Source organism: Ochlerotatus camptorhynchus, unplaced genomic scaffold (assembly GCF_037179485.1).
Source record: "Ochlerotatus camptorhynchus isolate MF236.1 unplaced genomic scaffold, CSIRO-AGI_Acam_v1.1 ptg000137l, whole genome shotgun sequence".
NCBI classification, from domain to species: Eukaryota; Metazoa; Arthropoda; class Insecta; order Diptera; family Culicidae; genus Ochlerotatus; species Ochlerotatus camptorhynchus.
The window spans coordinates 907,364-924,966 of NW_027040627.1; the positions used below are offsets into that span (position 1 = coordinate 907,364).

The 17,603-nt window shown below is 42.6% G+C and overlaps 2 protein-coding genes across 6 annotated transcripts in view; both read right to left on the reverse strand.

The window, feature by feature from the left end:
- LOC135700496 (sex determination protein fruitless-like) overlaps positions 1-17,603 on the reverse strand; it is a 790,809-nt gene that overhangs the window by 441,434 nt on the left and 331,772 nt on the right. The window lies entirely within an intron of this gene.
- LOC135700451 (uncharacterized) lies at positions 2,426-3,796 on the reverse strand. The gene is made up of 2 exons (XM_065220968.1): positions 3,598-3,796; positions 2,426-3,534 (listed from the first exon to the last, which is right to left on the reverse strand). The coding sequence occupies exons 1-2, from the start codon at positions 3,794-3,796 to the stop codon at positions 2,426-2,428; spliced, it is 1,308 nt and encodes a 435-aa protein (XP_065077040.1).

Genomic DNA, 17,603 nt, shown 5'->3' on the forward strand with positions numbered 1-17,603 from the left:
AGAAAAATTTTGTGACATGAATTTTGACTGAAAGAAACGTTTTTTTTTTGTCGACCAATTTTTCCTGTAGTTCTGAGTACTTTTCTGAAGTTTTTGAAAGATCTCTGAACGTCACTGAGGTTTTTGAAATAGATCTATAGAGCTCAGAACAACCACGATTTTTTCTGGAGTTACCTGAGCTTCTCAGAACTTCTTAAAAGTTCTTATAATTTTCCTGAATCTGATGGAAGCGTTTAAGTTCACCCATATGTACCACATAAACAAAACGTACAAAAACTGACCAACGAAGGTTGATACATTCACTCGCTAAAATGCCTAAACTATGTTTAAATAGTTGGAGATGCTTTACGTCAGCTATCAGTCTTAAAGTGTTCATTTCATACGATCGATGAGGAGACGAAAGTATAGAGTTGATAGTTCCGTTAGAGTACAGTGTGAAAATTATGTATATAGAGAGTAGAAAGCGAGCAAAGGTCAATTTTGAGGAAGGCACGAATCGAGTTGATCATCTATTTTACCAAACTCCCCTGATTGGGAGGGGTGGTGAGGGGTATCTCCCCCCACCACCACTGGCAAGAGAGATGATAGCCAATTTGCTCACGTACCTTCGATGTGCGGAAACAGTTTTATCGATTGACAACTACGGTAATTTTTTAAAATGTCTGCTTTTTACCGAACAGCTCAGTTGTTGAAAGCTCGGTAAAAATTATTGAAATCGGTAATCAATTCTTAGTGTGAATATTACTCAGTTAGCTTTGATTAAAATAACAAATCGGTTTTGGGAGCTGGTTACCATGGTAACAATCCTGACAGTGTCCACCCCTGCGTCCAAACAAAGGATTCAGAAGGGAAAATTCAATTGGTAGGGTAGAGTGTTACTTCGTCGTAATTGTCCATTTCCGTTCTACCGAGCAGAAAACATTAGTGTAATCAATGATTTCACCGTGCACAAATCAGTAGTACGGATTGGTATCAAACTTATGTATTTTGAATCAAACGACCAAAAATGAATGATAATCTGTTATATGCGGAAAACGAATACCGTATAACGGATATGTTCGAGCTTTATGTTCGTGTTGAAATAAAGAGAGAGATAAAGCTCCGAACTCGAACCTCGTGAAAGTCAACCCGCAAATCGTACCAACGGAAAGCTTTTAATGAATTTCGAGATTCTGTTAACGATAGTTGAGATCTGAGAGGAAGAGGTGACAATTGGCTTTTTCCTCTTTTATTTCTATCTCTATCTCTATCTTTATCTATCTCTATCTCTATCTTACAAACATGAAATCGACCAATCAGGAGCTGGTTCACATTCGACAGGAAAAAGGTTCATTTTTGCCCCCGTATTGTCACCTCTTCTCTTAAGGACCACCCACATTAGATCCGTTTGCGTTGCGTTGACGTAAATTTGACAGCTAGACAATAGATTTAGCTGTCACTTTGCCGCAACGCGTCCGATCTGGATCTAATGTGCGTGGGCCTTGAAATACGGAAAGGCTGCTGTCACGACACTAGCGAACTCGCTTTCTCTACCTTCATGATGTGTTTCAATGCGTTTGGACGGAATTGAAACTCGTAGGACGAATTTAGAATCACGAAGTAGTGTTATATTTTTAACAATATCTCAACAATGTGTGGCTCTTTATCAAATTCAACGGTACTTATGGAAAGGGGAACAAATTCAGAAGTCATTTTTGATAGAAACATTTCATTTATTGTTAAAACCCGTTCAAGAAAGAGAGGCAAAGTGTGGGTTGTGCTAAGTAGGACGGAAATTAGATCAAAAACCCTACGTAGAGTTCGTTGGATCAGGATTCACCTTGACGTGTTCATAAATCTGATTTAGTGTATTGTTTTCCGTAATTCACAAGAATAAGCTAAACAAAGAGTGAAACACAAAGCTCTAAATGTTTTCCCATGCACCTAAAATTCCCAGAAGTGAATTTAACTACAGGGGAAGCCATATTCCATCGTTGTAAATGAAACGTATATTTTATTTTAATTCACGAAATTAATCACACATTTCAATCTCGTTTTATCGCAGTGCTTCCGATAATCCCGCCTTAATGCGTTATTACCTAGCAAGCTCAATTTTCGGACCGTCGAAGGATTAACCCGTTGCACACCGGGTGTGTGTGAGTACGTGTGAAGATGATAGGGCGAACCGAAAATGATAATATTGGGACAGGAATTGAATGCACGACCAACGGCTGCCGGGTTCGTGCCTGCTCGCACACGTGTGTTGTGTTTATATTTTCTACCATTTATTAACGAGTGAATTAACATTGGGCTGCTGCATCCGGAAAATTGCCGCGGTCATCCCGGGGGCTCATTACAGCACGGTTCGATAAAGACGTGCTGCGGGATACGGTTTTCCGGCAACAGCTGGTGTTGTAATGATAATTTGTGTGATGCGCTACGGGTGTCACACTAGGTCGTCTAGCAGATTTCCCTTTGCAGCAATGGGTGGTTTCTCTTCTTCCCGCGGTTGGCAGTGGCACTCCAGTTTCAGGGTGTTGATACAAAAATCAATAACTTGGCCATTTTCTACCAACTTGAAAATCACTTTTGTGACCACAAACATCAAGAACAGTGACTTTATTATATCAGCCAATCCAGTCAGTCGATGATAGATCCAACCAAGGTTTGCCAGTTGAAATCCCACGTGCATCAGCATCGTTGCCGCAGCAGTAAGTTTGTCACTGTTCGTACACACCAGCGTGGTGCAATTCTCCTTCACCAGGGCAAAATCAAACAGGAAGGCACTGATGAGGAACAAGCAGTTCCAGGTTGATCCCAGCAGATCGTAATCGTCACTCAGGTATACAACGACCGTGGCTGTGATGAAGAATTTGACGATCAGAAGCAGAATGGGGGAATTGTTATTTCTGCTGAATAGTTTGAAAACACTTGGTAGATGATCCAACTGAGCTGCCGTGAGGCTGGGTTCCAACGAGAGGAAGTAGCTATTCATTGATCCAGCGTAGAAACAGGAAACTATGACCGGTAGCTCTGGGCATTTGACACCAACTAGGTGTTCGTACAGCGGGAGCAAGACGGTTTGGTTTGCTGACGTGGTATCCGGTGGGAAACATTTTAGTTCCTTGATTGCTACCAGCAGAGCTAGCAAGGCGATTGTCAGGATGAACAGTAGTGCAGGATGCTGCCAATTGTTGCGAATGATGATCACAAGTGAGGGGAAGTTGAGCCATATTTTTGCCATCCAGAAGCTTATGAAGAGTACCTTCATGTAGATCCCGTAACTTGGCGTCGTCCAGTGAACACTGCAGCAGTTGAAAATCGTCAACAACAAGTTGGAAGCCAACGCAATCCAACGCCTCCAACACTGATCCACCCCTATGTGGAATCGTTGCTCCAGTAAAATATCAACATATTCAACGATGATGTCACAAGCACAAAGCGACATGTAGTGACTCCCGACGATCGACGACATGAACTGAATGCAAACATAAACACGCGCCATTTGTGGTCCAATCGTTTTCAGAAGAAACCGGAACGAGTCAGCCGGTGGAACTGTAAATAATTGTAACGTTATTCCAAAATCACTTCCACCCCTCTACAGAGGAGCTACCCTACCCAGTCCGGAATCACGGGAACTAACGAGATAGATAAAATGTAAAACCAACACCGCTCCGTCGCTTACGAGCCGGAAATGGTTCTCGAGAGATGGTGATGGCGTTGCCTCAGCCCACTCTTGCAGCAGCTTGGACGCAACGCTGAGCGTGAAGCTGACGGCAAACGAAGAAATCAGAAACAACCGTCCGTGTACGTCCATTTCCGGTGGAAAACTAATTAGAGACTCACGGGTTGTTTGAGAATGTGTGGAACCCTTTTACACCTATCTGTTTCACGTGCATGCAGCCAGACAGCTATTAGGTACCTGTACCTGACACCTAAAATGCACTGCAACCGCCACGTGACGGGGAAAGGGCGGGACGCTGTTTGCGGATCGATTTCCAAAGTAAATATTTGACGCGATAGATTACAGCCGCAGCACAGCCGGTGGGGTATCACCACTTCCTCCGACCCTGACCTAGGCGAATCGGCCACAGTCACGCGATTTGAAGGTAGAGGAGATTAATTTGGTGATGGGTGTAATGGCAAGTCAATATACTGGTGTCATTACAAAGCGGGGATTGGATTGAACAGATGCAACGAGGGTGCGATATTTACGGTGTATTCATTATCTATAATGTGATTTGGAGGATGAATTCAATGTGTGCAGTGAAATTATGACACTTGGCTTTATCGGACTAATCTGTGAACCGGTCTGGATACGGCGAGCGGCATGTTTCTGAATCAGTATAGGAACCGCAGTTCCTGATGCACCCCGAAACTGTCCTGAAGTTTACGGTACTACTTTTAAAATGTTCCCACATTTCCCTGATGTTGAAGATCTCGGAGTTTCCCTAATATCCTTGGATCTCCCGTAAAATTTTCTGGACATCTACACTGATGCAGAATAACGTTAAAATTTCATAAGAAACAGTTATGAATTTATGCCACAAGAAATCGGTACGAATTTTATTGGTTTGCCTTATGAAAAATAATGTTGTCCAAAAAAATAAAACGGCGTATACTGGGACCGAACCATTGGCGTAGATATTATGGGGCTCTTATGTTGACCATTCGTCATTCAACGCTTGGTACAATGAAATGACGAAAGGTGTATAAGAGCTACGTCATGCAAGACGAAAATCATTCATAAGTCACGCTAATGCAATACATATGTGTTCGTCATAAGTCGAGCATTATGAAATTCTTCTCACGCTGAACGATTTGAGCTTAAATGTCACCTCGGGCTAGTCACGAATGACCTAAAATGTGTTAAACAAAACAAATAAACAAAAATCGTTAGTTCAACGACTGATGAACTTAAATCAAATTTTAAACAATAAATTAACAGCAGAACTTCAAGTTAAGTTGCTGTGATTTAAAAAATCTTGACTGCATAATGAAAGCACAATATGATATCAGACGCATTATGGTAGGGACTGGAAACTTTAATATCGATTTGCTTTCATTTTGTTAACCGACTTTGCACGGGAAGTTTCTAGAATCCTGTGTTCTCGACTCTATCTAAGATGCAGGAATTTTTTCGCGTTGCTGTTGTGAGATGCACTCGCGTTTAATAGATAGAAACACAATTGATTATGATTTTGAAGATTTCCTGCAAAAAGGTGGAGAGCGATGCGAGTAGATGGGTTTAGATGCAAGAGATGAAAAAAGATTTTTCGTAGATTGATTCGCTAGTGTGAAATTTTACGACCATTTAAAATCGAAATTGAGATGTATCGCACCCCTCGGTTCTCGAAGATATTCTGAAATTTCATAACATTCCTGGAGTTCTTAGAACTTGCCTGAAATTTGCGGTACTTCTTTAAGGTTCCGGTACTTATTTAATATTTTTGAAATTAAAACAATCTAATTTATATCTGGAAAAAGGCTCTAATGAATTTTAGATTGGGTCCATCGCTAAAAATCTGCTATTTATCAATTTTATATAGATAAACGCTTCATTGGGACGGTGCTAATGGATATTTTTGGTCGCTGTTGAAAATTAAATCGATTGCTGAATTTATGTATGGGCCCAAATGAGGGGCATTTAGACCGTCATTACATCCATTTCCCCTAGTTCTTAGATGTTTAATAATTTTCCAAAAATTGCAGCCCATAAATTATCGAATCTGATTCTTCAACATCATATAACTTGCCCAAAAGTCTGGACCTTCCTGATGTTTTACGTGTTTTCCGGATGTTATTCTAATTTCACGAAAGATGAATGAACTTCTTTTAAGTTCTTCCCTGAACTTCGCAGGATTTTATAAAAGTTTCCAATATTCTTCTGATGCTAGTTTAAATGCCTTGAACTTCTTAGACCTTATTCCAAGATCCGGTAAGTTTTCTGAAGTTTTGAAAACGTGGGATTCGACCCCCTCGGAATAGTTTCTCCTGTCGTAATCCGTGGCAAAATGCTGATGCAACTCCTGTGGCTGCAATCGTCTGGCTGGGACGACGAGGTTCCAGAATCGGTCGCTAAGAAATGGGAGAAGTATGCCGAACAACTACCGAAGCTTTCTGTACATCTACTAGCATCGAAATCCCGAGTAGCACCACTGAAACGCGTCAGCCCTCCCCGATTGGAACTTTGTGCCTCAGATCTAGCTGCAAAACTCTTCGCCAAGGTTATTCTGCGAGTCACGTGACTCTCTCTCACCGGTGAGGTGACAATAGTCACCTCGTGTGAGGTGACTCTCCATTTGATTTGCATGGAGAGTCACCTCACACGAGGTGACAATTGTCACCTCACCGGTGAGAGAGAGTCACGTGACTCGCAGAATAAGGGGGACTCTCCTCATGCCTCAAGGCTTCACCCAGCACCTGAAAACCATTTGTGGCAAACCGTGTATCCGCAATACAATCGGCTACCCACAGAGCGCACTGGAACCACGTAGCCGGCAAACACAATCCTGCAGATCGCGAGGAATGGAGACCAAAAATTTCGTCGAATGTGCATTGTGGAAGCATGGACCCAGCTGGCTGTCCTTTCCCGAACAGCAATCCCTCCTATTCTGCGAGTCACGTGACTCTCTCTCACCGGTGAGGTGACAATAGTCACGTCGTGTGAGGTGACTCTCCATTTGATTTGCACGGAGAGTCACCTCACACGAGGTGACAATTGTCACCTCACCGGTGACAGAGAGTCACGTGACTTGCAGAATAAGGGGGAATGGCCAAGTGAAAGCATACATGAATATCCAGAGGACGGAAAGGAGCGTCGCAAGCTTGTCGTAGCAGTAACCAGAGCCGAATCTACTATCAATCCGCACTTCATCCGATTCTCGTCGCACACTGCAATAATCCGTGTAACCGTTTACTGCCTTCGCTTTGTCCGCCACTGTCGTGAAAGGATTTGTACGCAGCCCCCCAGTGCTGGTCCGCGTCTCAGTAATCTGCTTTCATGAGACGAACTTACCGCTGCCCAATCGGTTCTCGTCAAGCAAGTTCAGGCCGATGGTTTCAAGGAAGAGATCAAAGACGTTCGCAAAAGCAACACCGTTTCGAAGAAGTCCTCGATTCACTTACTAAGCCCCTTTCTCGACCCTGAAGGCATAATTAGAGTGGAAGGGAGATTGAACCTGTTAGAGCAGCCCTATGTAAAAAAAAACACCCTATCCTCCTACCAAATCCTCACCCCTATACAAGCCTTCTTGCCAAATTTTAGCATCTACAACTAATTCACGGTGGCGGCCGACTCACACTGGCCTCCATGCGGGAGAAATCCTGGCCAACGAATGGGAGACGACTCATCAGGAGCATTATCCGTGCATGTTTACGCTGCACCCGAGCAAGTCCCGTTCCAGCCACCCAGCAACTAGGACAGCTTCCAGTTCACTGCATCAGTCCCAGCCGTGCATTCAGCGTCACCGGTGTAGATTTTGCGGGACCGTTGTACCTCAAATCGATCCACAATTGAGCACCTGCAACCAAGGCGTACGTCTGCATTTTCGTCTGCTTTTGTAAAAAGGCAGTGCACATAGAGCTGGTAGGAGACTTGTTGACCCCAGCTTTCCTGGCAGCATTCCGCAGATTTACGTCACGTCGAGGCCGGCCAACAGATAGCTACTCCGACAACGGCAAGAATTTTTAAGGAGCGAAAAATAACCTGGAGGAAATTTACCGTCTGCTAAAACGAGAAAAGAAAGCTGATGAAATCCATGCGGCCTTCTGCACCGATGAAGGAATAAATTGGCATTTGTCTCCGCCAAAAGCGCCTCACTTTGGTGGGTTATGGGAGGCTGCAGTGAAGATTGCCAAAAAACATCTTTACTGTCAGCTGGGAAATTCTCGACTTTCGTTCGAAGCAATGACGACGCTGCTGAAACAAATCGAAGCGTCGATGAATATCAGACCTCTTGTGCATCTATCGGAATATCCCAACGATTTGGCGTGCCTAACTCCTGCGCACTTTCTGATTGGGTCAACGATGCACGCAGTTCCAGAGCCGGATTTCACAAGACATCCTTCCAGTATGCTGAGTCACTACCAGGCCATAGACCTTTTTGACGTTTAATCATCTTTCTCTATCTAGCACACATGGATGAATGGACGGTTTGTTTTCCCACTAATCTGTTTCCCTCTTGCTCGCACTCGTGCACTTTAAATGGTACAGTAGTGTGCGCCGATTAAACGTCAAAAAGCTCTATACAGCGAACTTTCCAACAATTTTGGCATCATTGAAGACTGCAATACTTGCAGAAGATGCAGTGATGCACGAAATATGGCAAGCCGAACAATGCTATTCTGCCTGGGCGTCTCGTAATCGTCGTTGATGAAATGCAGCATCCAGTGAAATGGCCTCTCGCCCGCATCGTCGATGTCCATCCAGGCAAGGATCAGCTGACTCGTGTGGTGACCCTGAAGACTTCTCTGGTATCATCAAGCGGCCGATTACGAAAATTTGTTTGCTTCCTTCCGATGCAGAGATTGTTCCCGTTGCAAGTGAAAATCGAAATGACGCCGAACGAGATGACAGCGTAGCGATCGTCGACGGACCTGGGGGGGGGGGGGACGGACGTGCTGTCAAATCAGCCTACTGATCATCTTGTATGAAACTGGTTCCAAACGTAAACAAACTCTGTAGGTTTCTTATGGCTTGCTTAAGTTTGGAACCAGTTATGCGAGGTAGGCGACGATTGTTCGTATTTGACAGCCACCTCCCCCCGCGACGGACAGGATGAGAGAGTAGCAGCAACATAAACGTCATCAACGAAGAGAAGAGGAATATTGTGACACATTATTTACATTATGTTCTCTTTTGTTTCTCTTATTATGTTAGTTTTTGGTAGCGGGTAATTGTAGTACTAGATGTTGAATTACAAGAGTTTTGAAATTGAGCATTTCAAGTTGGCGGCGATGTTGTATAACGGTAGTATCCTAGGGGCATCCCACTCTAAACTTTGTATTTTCCCTCATATACAAATAAAGTTCTAAGTGATATCTAAGATACCTGAAAATACCTAAAAATACTTAAGAAATATCTAGCGTTAGTTTATTTGGTGGGTTGCTATACCGATTTAATTTGTTTGTTTATCCAAGATCAGAAGGTTTGTGTGGAAATTGGCGAATTTGCTATGGAATTAGCATTAATTTTATTGAGAGAGTGAGCAGAGCAGCTGTATGTCACGAACTGTTTCCGGTGTAATCTGTTCGATTGGAACCAAAAAGAGTTCATTTTGATCTGAAAGACATGGGGACCTTTTGCTGGTTGCTCGTTCGGTTTGATTTCTATCATTTGTATTCCTTATCTCCATGTGAGTATTGTGTTATAATAGGGGATATATTTGTACTTTCCGTCCGCTAGGTTCTTGCCCGTCAAACGATAGCTACGGGGAATAGCCTAAGCAAAATTGGAAGTGGTAAAACCTTTCACACCATACTATGGTGCGGACCCGGATCTCGTAGCTTCTCACCTTTTAAATGTAGAACATGTTTATTACAGAAGATAAAAAATCTTCAAGGCTGCATAGCTGGATAGCATCGAAGCAAGATATCTTCTTATAACCAAAGGTGGAGCGTGTTTGAAACATTTTTAGTTTTCAGCACAGCTCTCTTTTTAACTTTCCAGGAGGATATGGTTTATATTCTATGTCGATTTTGAATTCTATACTCTCGTTGCATTAACTAATAGTTGGAGTATAATGGTCCAACGATAACATGAAACAATTATGGGATTGATTAAAATAGTCGGATTTAACTTTAAAGATTTCCGATGTAGAATAGAAACAAGCAATATAATGTTTAATTGTAATAGGTATTAGAATTTTAATAGAACATATTCGTTAATTGAGAAAATCGATAACTGATAAACTTTATTTTTGCTTTCGATCAGACGTTTTGACCCTCCTGACCCATTCCTCCACTACCCATTCGCTTGGTCATCTTGGTTTCCTTAAGAATATTATGTGGCACGATTTTTTCGGCATCTTGAGCTTGTTTTTAGTTCCTCAACTGTACTGCAAAAAAAAAACTACTTTTCAGATGATTTGCTGCTAGGAAGGTAGGGGTAGTATACATTTGTGGAAATATATATTCATCAATAGGATCCACCGAAGGGGTTTATGTAAGCCAATGAACAATCTGTGTTCTCTCGATCATAAGACACCTCATAATTTATGCTCGAGTGCATCTCATGCCAACGATTACAAATCATCGTTTTTTGTAGCTACGTCGATCTTGACATTTGCATTTTAACATTTTGAATTGCTGAAAAATAGAAATTAGTAATACTATTTCATAGACATAATACAAATATCCACCCATTAACAAGAGTTTTCATATGAATTTGAATAAATACACGGCGAACGACTCGATATAACAAAAAAAGTCAACAACAAACCTCTACACTAGCAACACGTCATAAAAACAAGTGTTACTACGATGAAAATATAATCTTAGTTCAAAATACCTAAAAATGCTTAAAAATATTTAGGATATTTACGAAGAATTTAAAAATATTTAATTGATACTAGGTCTAAAGTTTAGAGTGAGATGCCCCTAGGTAGTATCTAACGCTGTAGAATCCATCTCTAGAGAATGTTATGACAGGGCAAATGTGAACTATCCCTTAGGATTCGTGCACTGTTCGCACACACACACACACACACACACACACACACACACACACACACACACACACACACACGCACATGCTAGAAACATCAGCTGTTATGCTTCAAGTCAAGTCCATTACCAATACATTATTATTAGTCATCGGTCTTTCAAACTATTCGGTACGGTTTTTGCTACTAATTAGTGCTCAGAATAAAAGTCAGTGAAATAGCTTGAAGAGCTCGCGAGTTTCCTTGAACTGATTTTTTCCGGATTTCCCTACAAGCTATTTTGGTCGGTTGGATGACTGCTAGTTTGTGTTTGATAATGAGTGCGACTGTTGCCCAGTGAAACATAGGGCTTAGATCACGACCATTCCGGCCACTTCCCGAACCGCTGGTCCAACAGTAACTTATTGGGCTGAACTATATCGTTGGGCCGAATCTCTCGTTCCTTTTTTGACAACAATAACAAGTGCAAGTGAGAGGCTGAAGTTAATATTAAGTAAAAAGAACTGAAATTTTGGATAGTATTTTTTCTCCGTGTATAGCTCTAACCGTAGTAGCAACAATCAATACGAAACTAACGATTTTAAATTGGCTCACTACTTGACTAGCCTATTGGTCCCAAGCAAACGATCAACGTATCCCATTCTAGTCGAAATTCTAGTACTACGTAATGTTTGTTTTGATTCGCTATGAAAGTTTGACAGATAAAATGAGGGGTTATTGGTTTTTCCTATGTTTCGAGGGGTGAATCGATTAGCTTGGGACCGAAGAGAGTACTAGAGCTGAGCCAAAAAGTTGAGTTCGTTATTTCGGGACCTTCTGGCCTTAGAGTTACCTCTATGGTAGTAGGCTTTGTATAAAAGAAAATGATTTACTTAGTTTGACAGTTGCACCATGACGAAGTGGCAGCGTATTCGTGATTTGTCCCACGCGCAAATGTCGCAAAAAGACATTTCAATCGCCGTGGGAGTGTCCCGGTGGACCGTCAAAAGGGTTTTAGACCGAGAATAGAACGGACAACTATCCGCGAAGGTGGCCACAGGTCGTCCGAGGTCAGCTCGGGTTCCGAGGGTTATCGCTGCTATCATAAGGAAGATTCGGGTGAATCCAGTGTGTTCAATAAGAAAAATGGCAAAGGAACACGGGATCATTGACTTTACGGCACGGAAGATCGTAAAGGAAGATTGCGGGGCGAAGTCGAGGGCACGGAAAAAAACTTACATGATTACCAACCGTATCCGGGAGCTATGAGTCCTTAAGCGAAAAAATCCGGAAATCCTGTTCACCGACGAGAGCATGTTTACCGTCGATCCCATATCAAATTCCAGAACCGACCGGTATATTAGTTCTTTTCCGGTAAAAAACGTGGCCGACGAGCACAAGAACGTGTATCTGACCAAGCATCCTACTAGCGTTATGGTGTTTGGATTGGTGGCTTCCGATGGCAAAAAAAAGGACCCGGTGTTCATTCCAGAAGGCGACAAGGTCAACACGGAGGTCTACATCGGGATTTTAAGTAAGTATGTTCTTCCGTCGATCAAAAAACAGTACGGTCCGAAGCCAAATGTTGTATTTCAACAAGCCATCCAGCCCCGATCTTAATTCGCTGGATTACTCAATTTGGTGCGTCATGAAGGCCAAGGCCTGTTCTAAACGCCACTCGAGTACAGTAAGCCTCAGACATGAAGGAACAATCTGGCCTAGCATTGACAGCCAAATACAAAAGAGCTTCCACAAGGCTACGGTACGATGTCTGATCCGGAAATTGCTTACTGTCATTGTTCACAGACAGATACCCCGGATCCATTGGCGTTTTTGCCGGTGCTGCCTTGTCCATACCCAGCTTGTTCACCAACTTATCGATGTAGGTCGTAAGCCGCATGGAGTAGATTCCATTCTCCCTTTGGATTTCCAGACCCAAAAAATGTCGTACAGGCCCAAGTCACGTCAGCTCGAATTCTTCTTTCAAATCTTCATACACATTGTTGATCTCTGCTTTATCCACGCATCCGATTAGGAGGTCGTCTACGTACACTAACAGGTATACCGTAACACCTCGAATATTTCGTACAGAGAGACACGAATCCGACGTACATTGCCGAAATCCTAGCTTCTTCGTCAAAACAGTGTGCAACGCTTTATTCTATCATCTTGCCGATTGACGCAATCCGTAGATACTTTTTCTCAATTTGCACACCATATCCTCCTGTCCGGTTACTACAACACCCGGTGGTTGACGCATGAACAATTCTTCTTCCACTGTGCCATTCAAATACATTCTCCAGAGTGATAGCAATCCGGTTTTCATCGCCGTTGATACCGAACAATACGCCATTACCGCATCCAGCAGACATAGTTTTTTTTTTCATCCGCCAGGGTCACTTCGACAACAACATCCTTCTTCATCTCGTTGAAAAAAAATGCGGTCGTTTGTCATATGACAAGTGTAACCACTATCCACAGTCCACGCTACAGGAATAACTCCTGCTGCGACGAAGCACACAGCCCCCAAAACAGCACTCGGTTTCTCAGCATCCCGCTGCTCCGGTGCCGGTTGTGTTTGCACCTGCTTCGCTTGTTGATCTGGACTTGCCTTCTGACTTGACTGACTTGGACCCTGTTCCTTCTTCGTCGCTAGAAACTTCCGGCAATTCATCCTCAAATGACCCAGCATATTGCAGTAGAAACACTTCCTGGTATCGCTTTTGGGCTTCACTTCCGTCTTCATGGCCTTTTCCATCTTGACACTGCTCCCATACTGCATTTCTCGCTTTTGGCACTCATCCCGAAGTCTCGCCAGCACTAGGTCAATCGTCAAATCCTCCTGAGGCCGGTTTTCCAACGAAGTAACAAAGCTGTGATACGACGCTTGCAAACTCCGAAGCATCATACTTATCCTCAGCAGCCCGCTAAGCTCCACCCCAGCGTTTTCCAGACGTTCAAAAAGATCCTCCATCTCCTCGATGCGCTTCTCGACGTCTTCTCCTTCGCTGAGATTCAACGAGCAAAGTTGCTGCAACAGTAGAGCCTGATTTCCAATCGTCGTCTTTTCGTGGTACGATTTGAGGTTATACCACATCTCACGAGCAGTTTTTGCCTTCTTGACGAAGCGCAACTGACTATCCTCTACGAACAGAGCAATTGTTGTACGGGCCTTCCACTGCTGCAGCTCAGCATCGACTTCTTCCGGTTTGGGTTTCTCAATGACATCCCAAACCTCTTCACGCTCCAGCATCGTCATCATCCGGTACTTCCAGGATACATAATTGCTGCCATTCAACTTGGCGAACGTAACTTTAATGCTTTTGGCCATCTTTTGTCACCGCACGTGTAATGAAACTTCTCCTAAAGAAAAACGCGATTCTTCCGGCACGCCCGTTTTCAACTGAAAAACTGTCTATTTTTCAATCCCGGGCCCAAAACCTGAAGGAACAGAGCACTACTGGAAACCTCGGAAAAGGGATAAATAACTCGGACAAACGATCAAACACGCGAAATATTGGAGAAAAATGAATACAACTTTTATTTACGTCTTTCTGTCACAGAATGTGTAGGCTAATGTCGTTTTCGTTTTTACTACACTACACCGGTGTAGTGTAAGCAGCAATAAGTGCGAGTCATTGACAGTTCATCATCATTTGTTTGTAAACAAAGGTGCAACCGATAGCTACACCCTAAATTTTTTCGGTGTTCGGCAGTGTAGCACCGGTGTAGCTACACCGCAAAAACGAAAACGACATAAGAGAAAAAATAGTATGATGCAAGATGATTCAATATACATAGGTGACTTCGTTTTATCTCTGTCGTCTGAATGTAGGGGTAGAACACTAGTGGTCATTCTACTACCACAAGACAAACATTGACCCGTAGGTACCTGGAGAGAAATGGATCCAGACTACATTATTAGAACCTGCCGTAAATTCCGGAAGCGTGTGGAGGCCGTAATTGCAGCAAGTGGAAACTCGATCGATGATTAACATAGGTTAAGACTCTGAGAAATATCCCCCTTTGAATAAAAAAAAAGCTTGAAAACGAAATTTTTGAGAATTTTTAAAATTTTGGCATTTCTCAATGGTGCAAACATTATCACGCATACGTTAAAATACGTTAAACACTATCGCCATCTACTCATCTGATCGCGACATATCATGAGCAAGGATACGAACACACGTTAAATTTATATTGACTTGGTTTGCGTCTCACCTCGTTTGACAGATCTGATCGCCCGTTGGACAGATCAAATCGCTCAACTCTCGAAGAAACTCTCTTATTGTTTTTAAAAAGAGCTAATGCTCTTCAAACGAAAAAGAAAATTAATCCATGGTTCTCTTGTCTCTCAACCTTAAATACAAATTGAGAGAGCCTCAAAGTGAAGCTGGCGCTGCGCAAATTTGCCCCTGACAAACAGCTGCAATTAATTAATGTAACGAAAAGCGCTTCTCGTCAATGGCAACCAGAAACCCCCTCAATCGCAGTAAAACATAGAACAAGTTTAAATAAAAAAACAACAACAAAACACCACTCGAATTGACACCGAAATTGTTCCTGTTCCTTTTCCGGCGCGTTTGAGGCGGAAAATCGAATTCCTCTCTCCCTGGTGCAAGGTATATTGACAAAGGAACGGCGCAAGGATCCACCAACGGGTCGAATTCGTGAAGGCAAAGCCAAACGAAAAGTGGAAAACTATTTTCAATTTTGTTTATTATTCCCGGTGTCGACTTTCGCGAGCTTTCCGTAAAGCAATCAATGGAAGCTCCTATATAGGTATCTGTTACCGGCTTTTGTTTCTTTCGCGACACCTGCCCCACCGGAAGCAACAGGAAATTGATTAAAATAGTTAAGCCCTTTGCCAGCTCGCTCGAGTGGTAACAATTTGGTTTACTTAAAGGAAATGGGTTTTAATTTTTTGTTTGCGCCAGCGAATTGGATTCCAATTCAGTTCTCACCACACAGCACCGGTTACAATGAGCAATTCCGTCATGAACCGAACCGCTGCTGCTTTTGTGAAACTGAACCTCGCATTATAAAAGGGCATAAACTTGTACAAATTAAAACCATTTATCGTAAAGGCTACACCTCGCATGCATGTGATTGTGTGTGTGTGTGTGTTTGTGTTTGACCAGTCCACAGCGAGCACACAAATTAGTTCCGGCTGGATTGGCCCAGTTTTCGTTTTTCGCACCAGCCAAAGAGTGAACCGGAAATGGTTATCCTGGTTGCCGTGCTCCCATTCACACATCCTTCCTACCAACCACCACCAAACTGGCAGTCAGTGTGTGTGTGTGTGTGTGCGGAATGTGCCAAAAAAGGCATTGGAGGCGATGCGGTTTGGTTCATTTGTGGTGGCAAATTTTCAACGGCACTGATAGCGATGGGTTTAGTGGACAAGGGATCCACTTCTCGGCCAGCGACCACCGACCGTCCCGGAATGTACTCCTGCTAGCTGATGCGAACTCTCACTCCATTAGTTGTGATTTAAAGCGCAAATATGTATGTACATTTTTACAACCGAGTGAATCCGTGCGGCGGTGACGTGCGGTGGTATCAGTTTTCGATTAACTTCGCACTTGGGTGAAGCTCGCCGTGTGGTTGCCAAAGAACGGGAGAGCATCCTTGCGCTCCCAAAAGGACGACAATGGGCGTCTGGTGGGTGTGGAACAGCAGCCAAGGCGGGATCTAGCGCAATATTTGTCACGGGTATGGAGAAAGTTCAGAGAAAGACTTGGTGGTTTTGTAACATGGTGAGTCACTTTTACAAATGACACGGTGAAAAGTTAACTTTTGGTCATTTTTGTTTGGTTGGATCGGCAGAGAATTTTTAAGGCACACACTGAAAATTTACTACGTAAATGAATCAAATCCAATATGACCGGATGGAGTAGAATCCAAGGTTGCAAATACTCATTTCAGCTAAAACAATGTTTTTTTTTTTTAAATATGAAATAATTAGATGCCATGGTCATATTTTGAATTGGTAGCATACAAGAAGAGGTTGCAAAGAATGTGTTTGGCATGCACGGTACGAATCAAACACTCACTCATGGCTAAAACGAGAATTGCACTGATAATTGGCAAATCAAAGCCGGCACCCGTGGAGAATAGAAGAACCATGAAAGTGATGACGGCCTCAAAACGTCCCACGGGCAAGGTTGCAAAGACTCACCTCAGCTAAAACAATGTTTTTCTAAATTATGAAATAATTAGATGCCATGATCAAACTTTGAATTGATAGGATACAAGAAGAGGTTGCAAAGAATGTGTTTGGCATATTAAACCTGTTTATTTCACTTCATGAGAGTCACAATCACCGATTTTTCACACACTCACTCACTCACTCACTCACTCACTCACTCACTCAGCGATCAGCAAATCGCTGATTGTGACTCATAGAAAGCAACATTTACAGGTTTTATGTTTCAAATATTCATTGCGTAAGGCACCCAAAATTCTCAAAATCATGAATTATCCGAGTCTAAAAGAGAAAATGTGAGACACACTAAAGACTCTGCTCGAGGTCTAGGTCAACTCAAATGATGGATTTTAGAATACGTTTACGAGGTTAACCTCAGTGCAACCCTGGTGGAGCCCTGAACCAGGGTTCCTTCCATTCATTTTGGCTAAAAAAATGTTTTATAAAATTATGGAATAATAAGATATTATAATAATATTTTGTTTGTGTAAGCAACAAGAAAAGATTGTGGAGTTTGTGTTTGACACATAATACCAGCCAATGTTGCTGCATGAGAGTCGCAATAAGCGATTTTGTCATTTATCTCACCCACTCTTCACTCTTCACTCTTCGCGAAGAGGCGATCAGAAAATCGCTCATTGTGGCTCTGTCAAAGCTAAATTTGCAGGTTTTATGTGTCAAACACAAACTTTAAAAATTTGTCTTGTTCCTTACACATACAAAATACCATCATAATATCGTATTATTCCATAATTTCCAAAAACATTTTTTTA

Excerpts from the sequence above, each read along its gene's own strand:
- LOC135700451 (XM_065220968.1), bottom strand. The coding sequence starts at position 3,796 with ATGGACGTACACGGACGGTTGTTTCTGATTTCTTCGTTTGCCGTCAGC. Across the intron at positions 3,535-3,597 it reads TTCCCGTGATTCCGGACTGG|TTCCACCGGCTGACTCGTTC; the intron begins GTAGGGTAGCTC and ends AATTATTTACAG.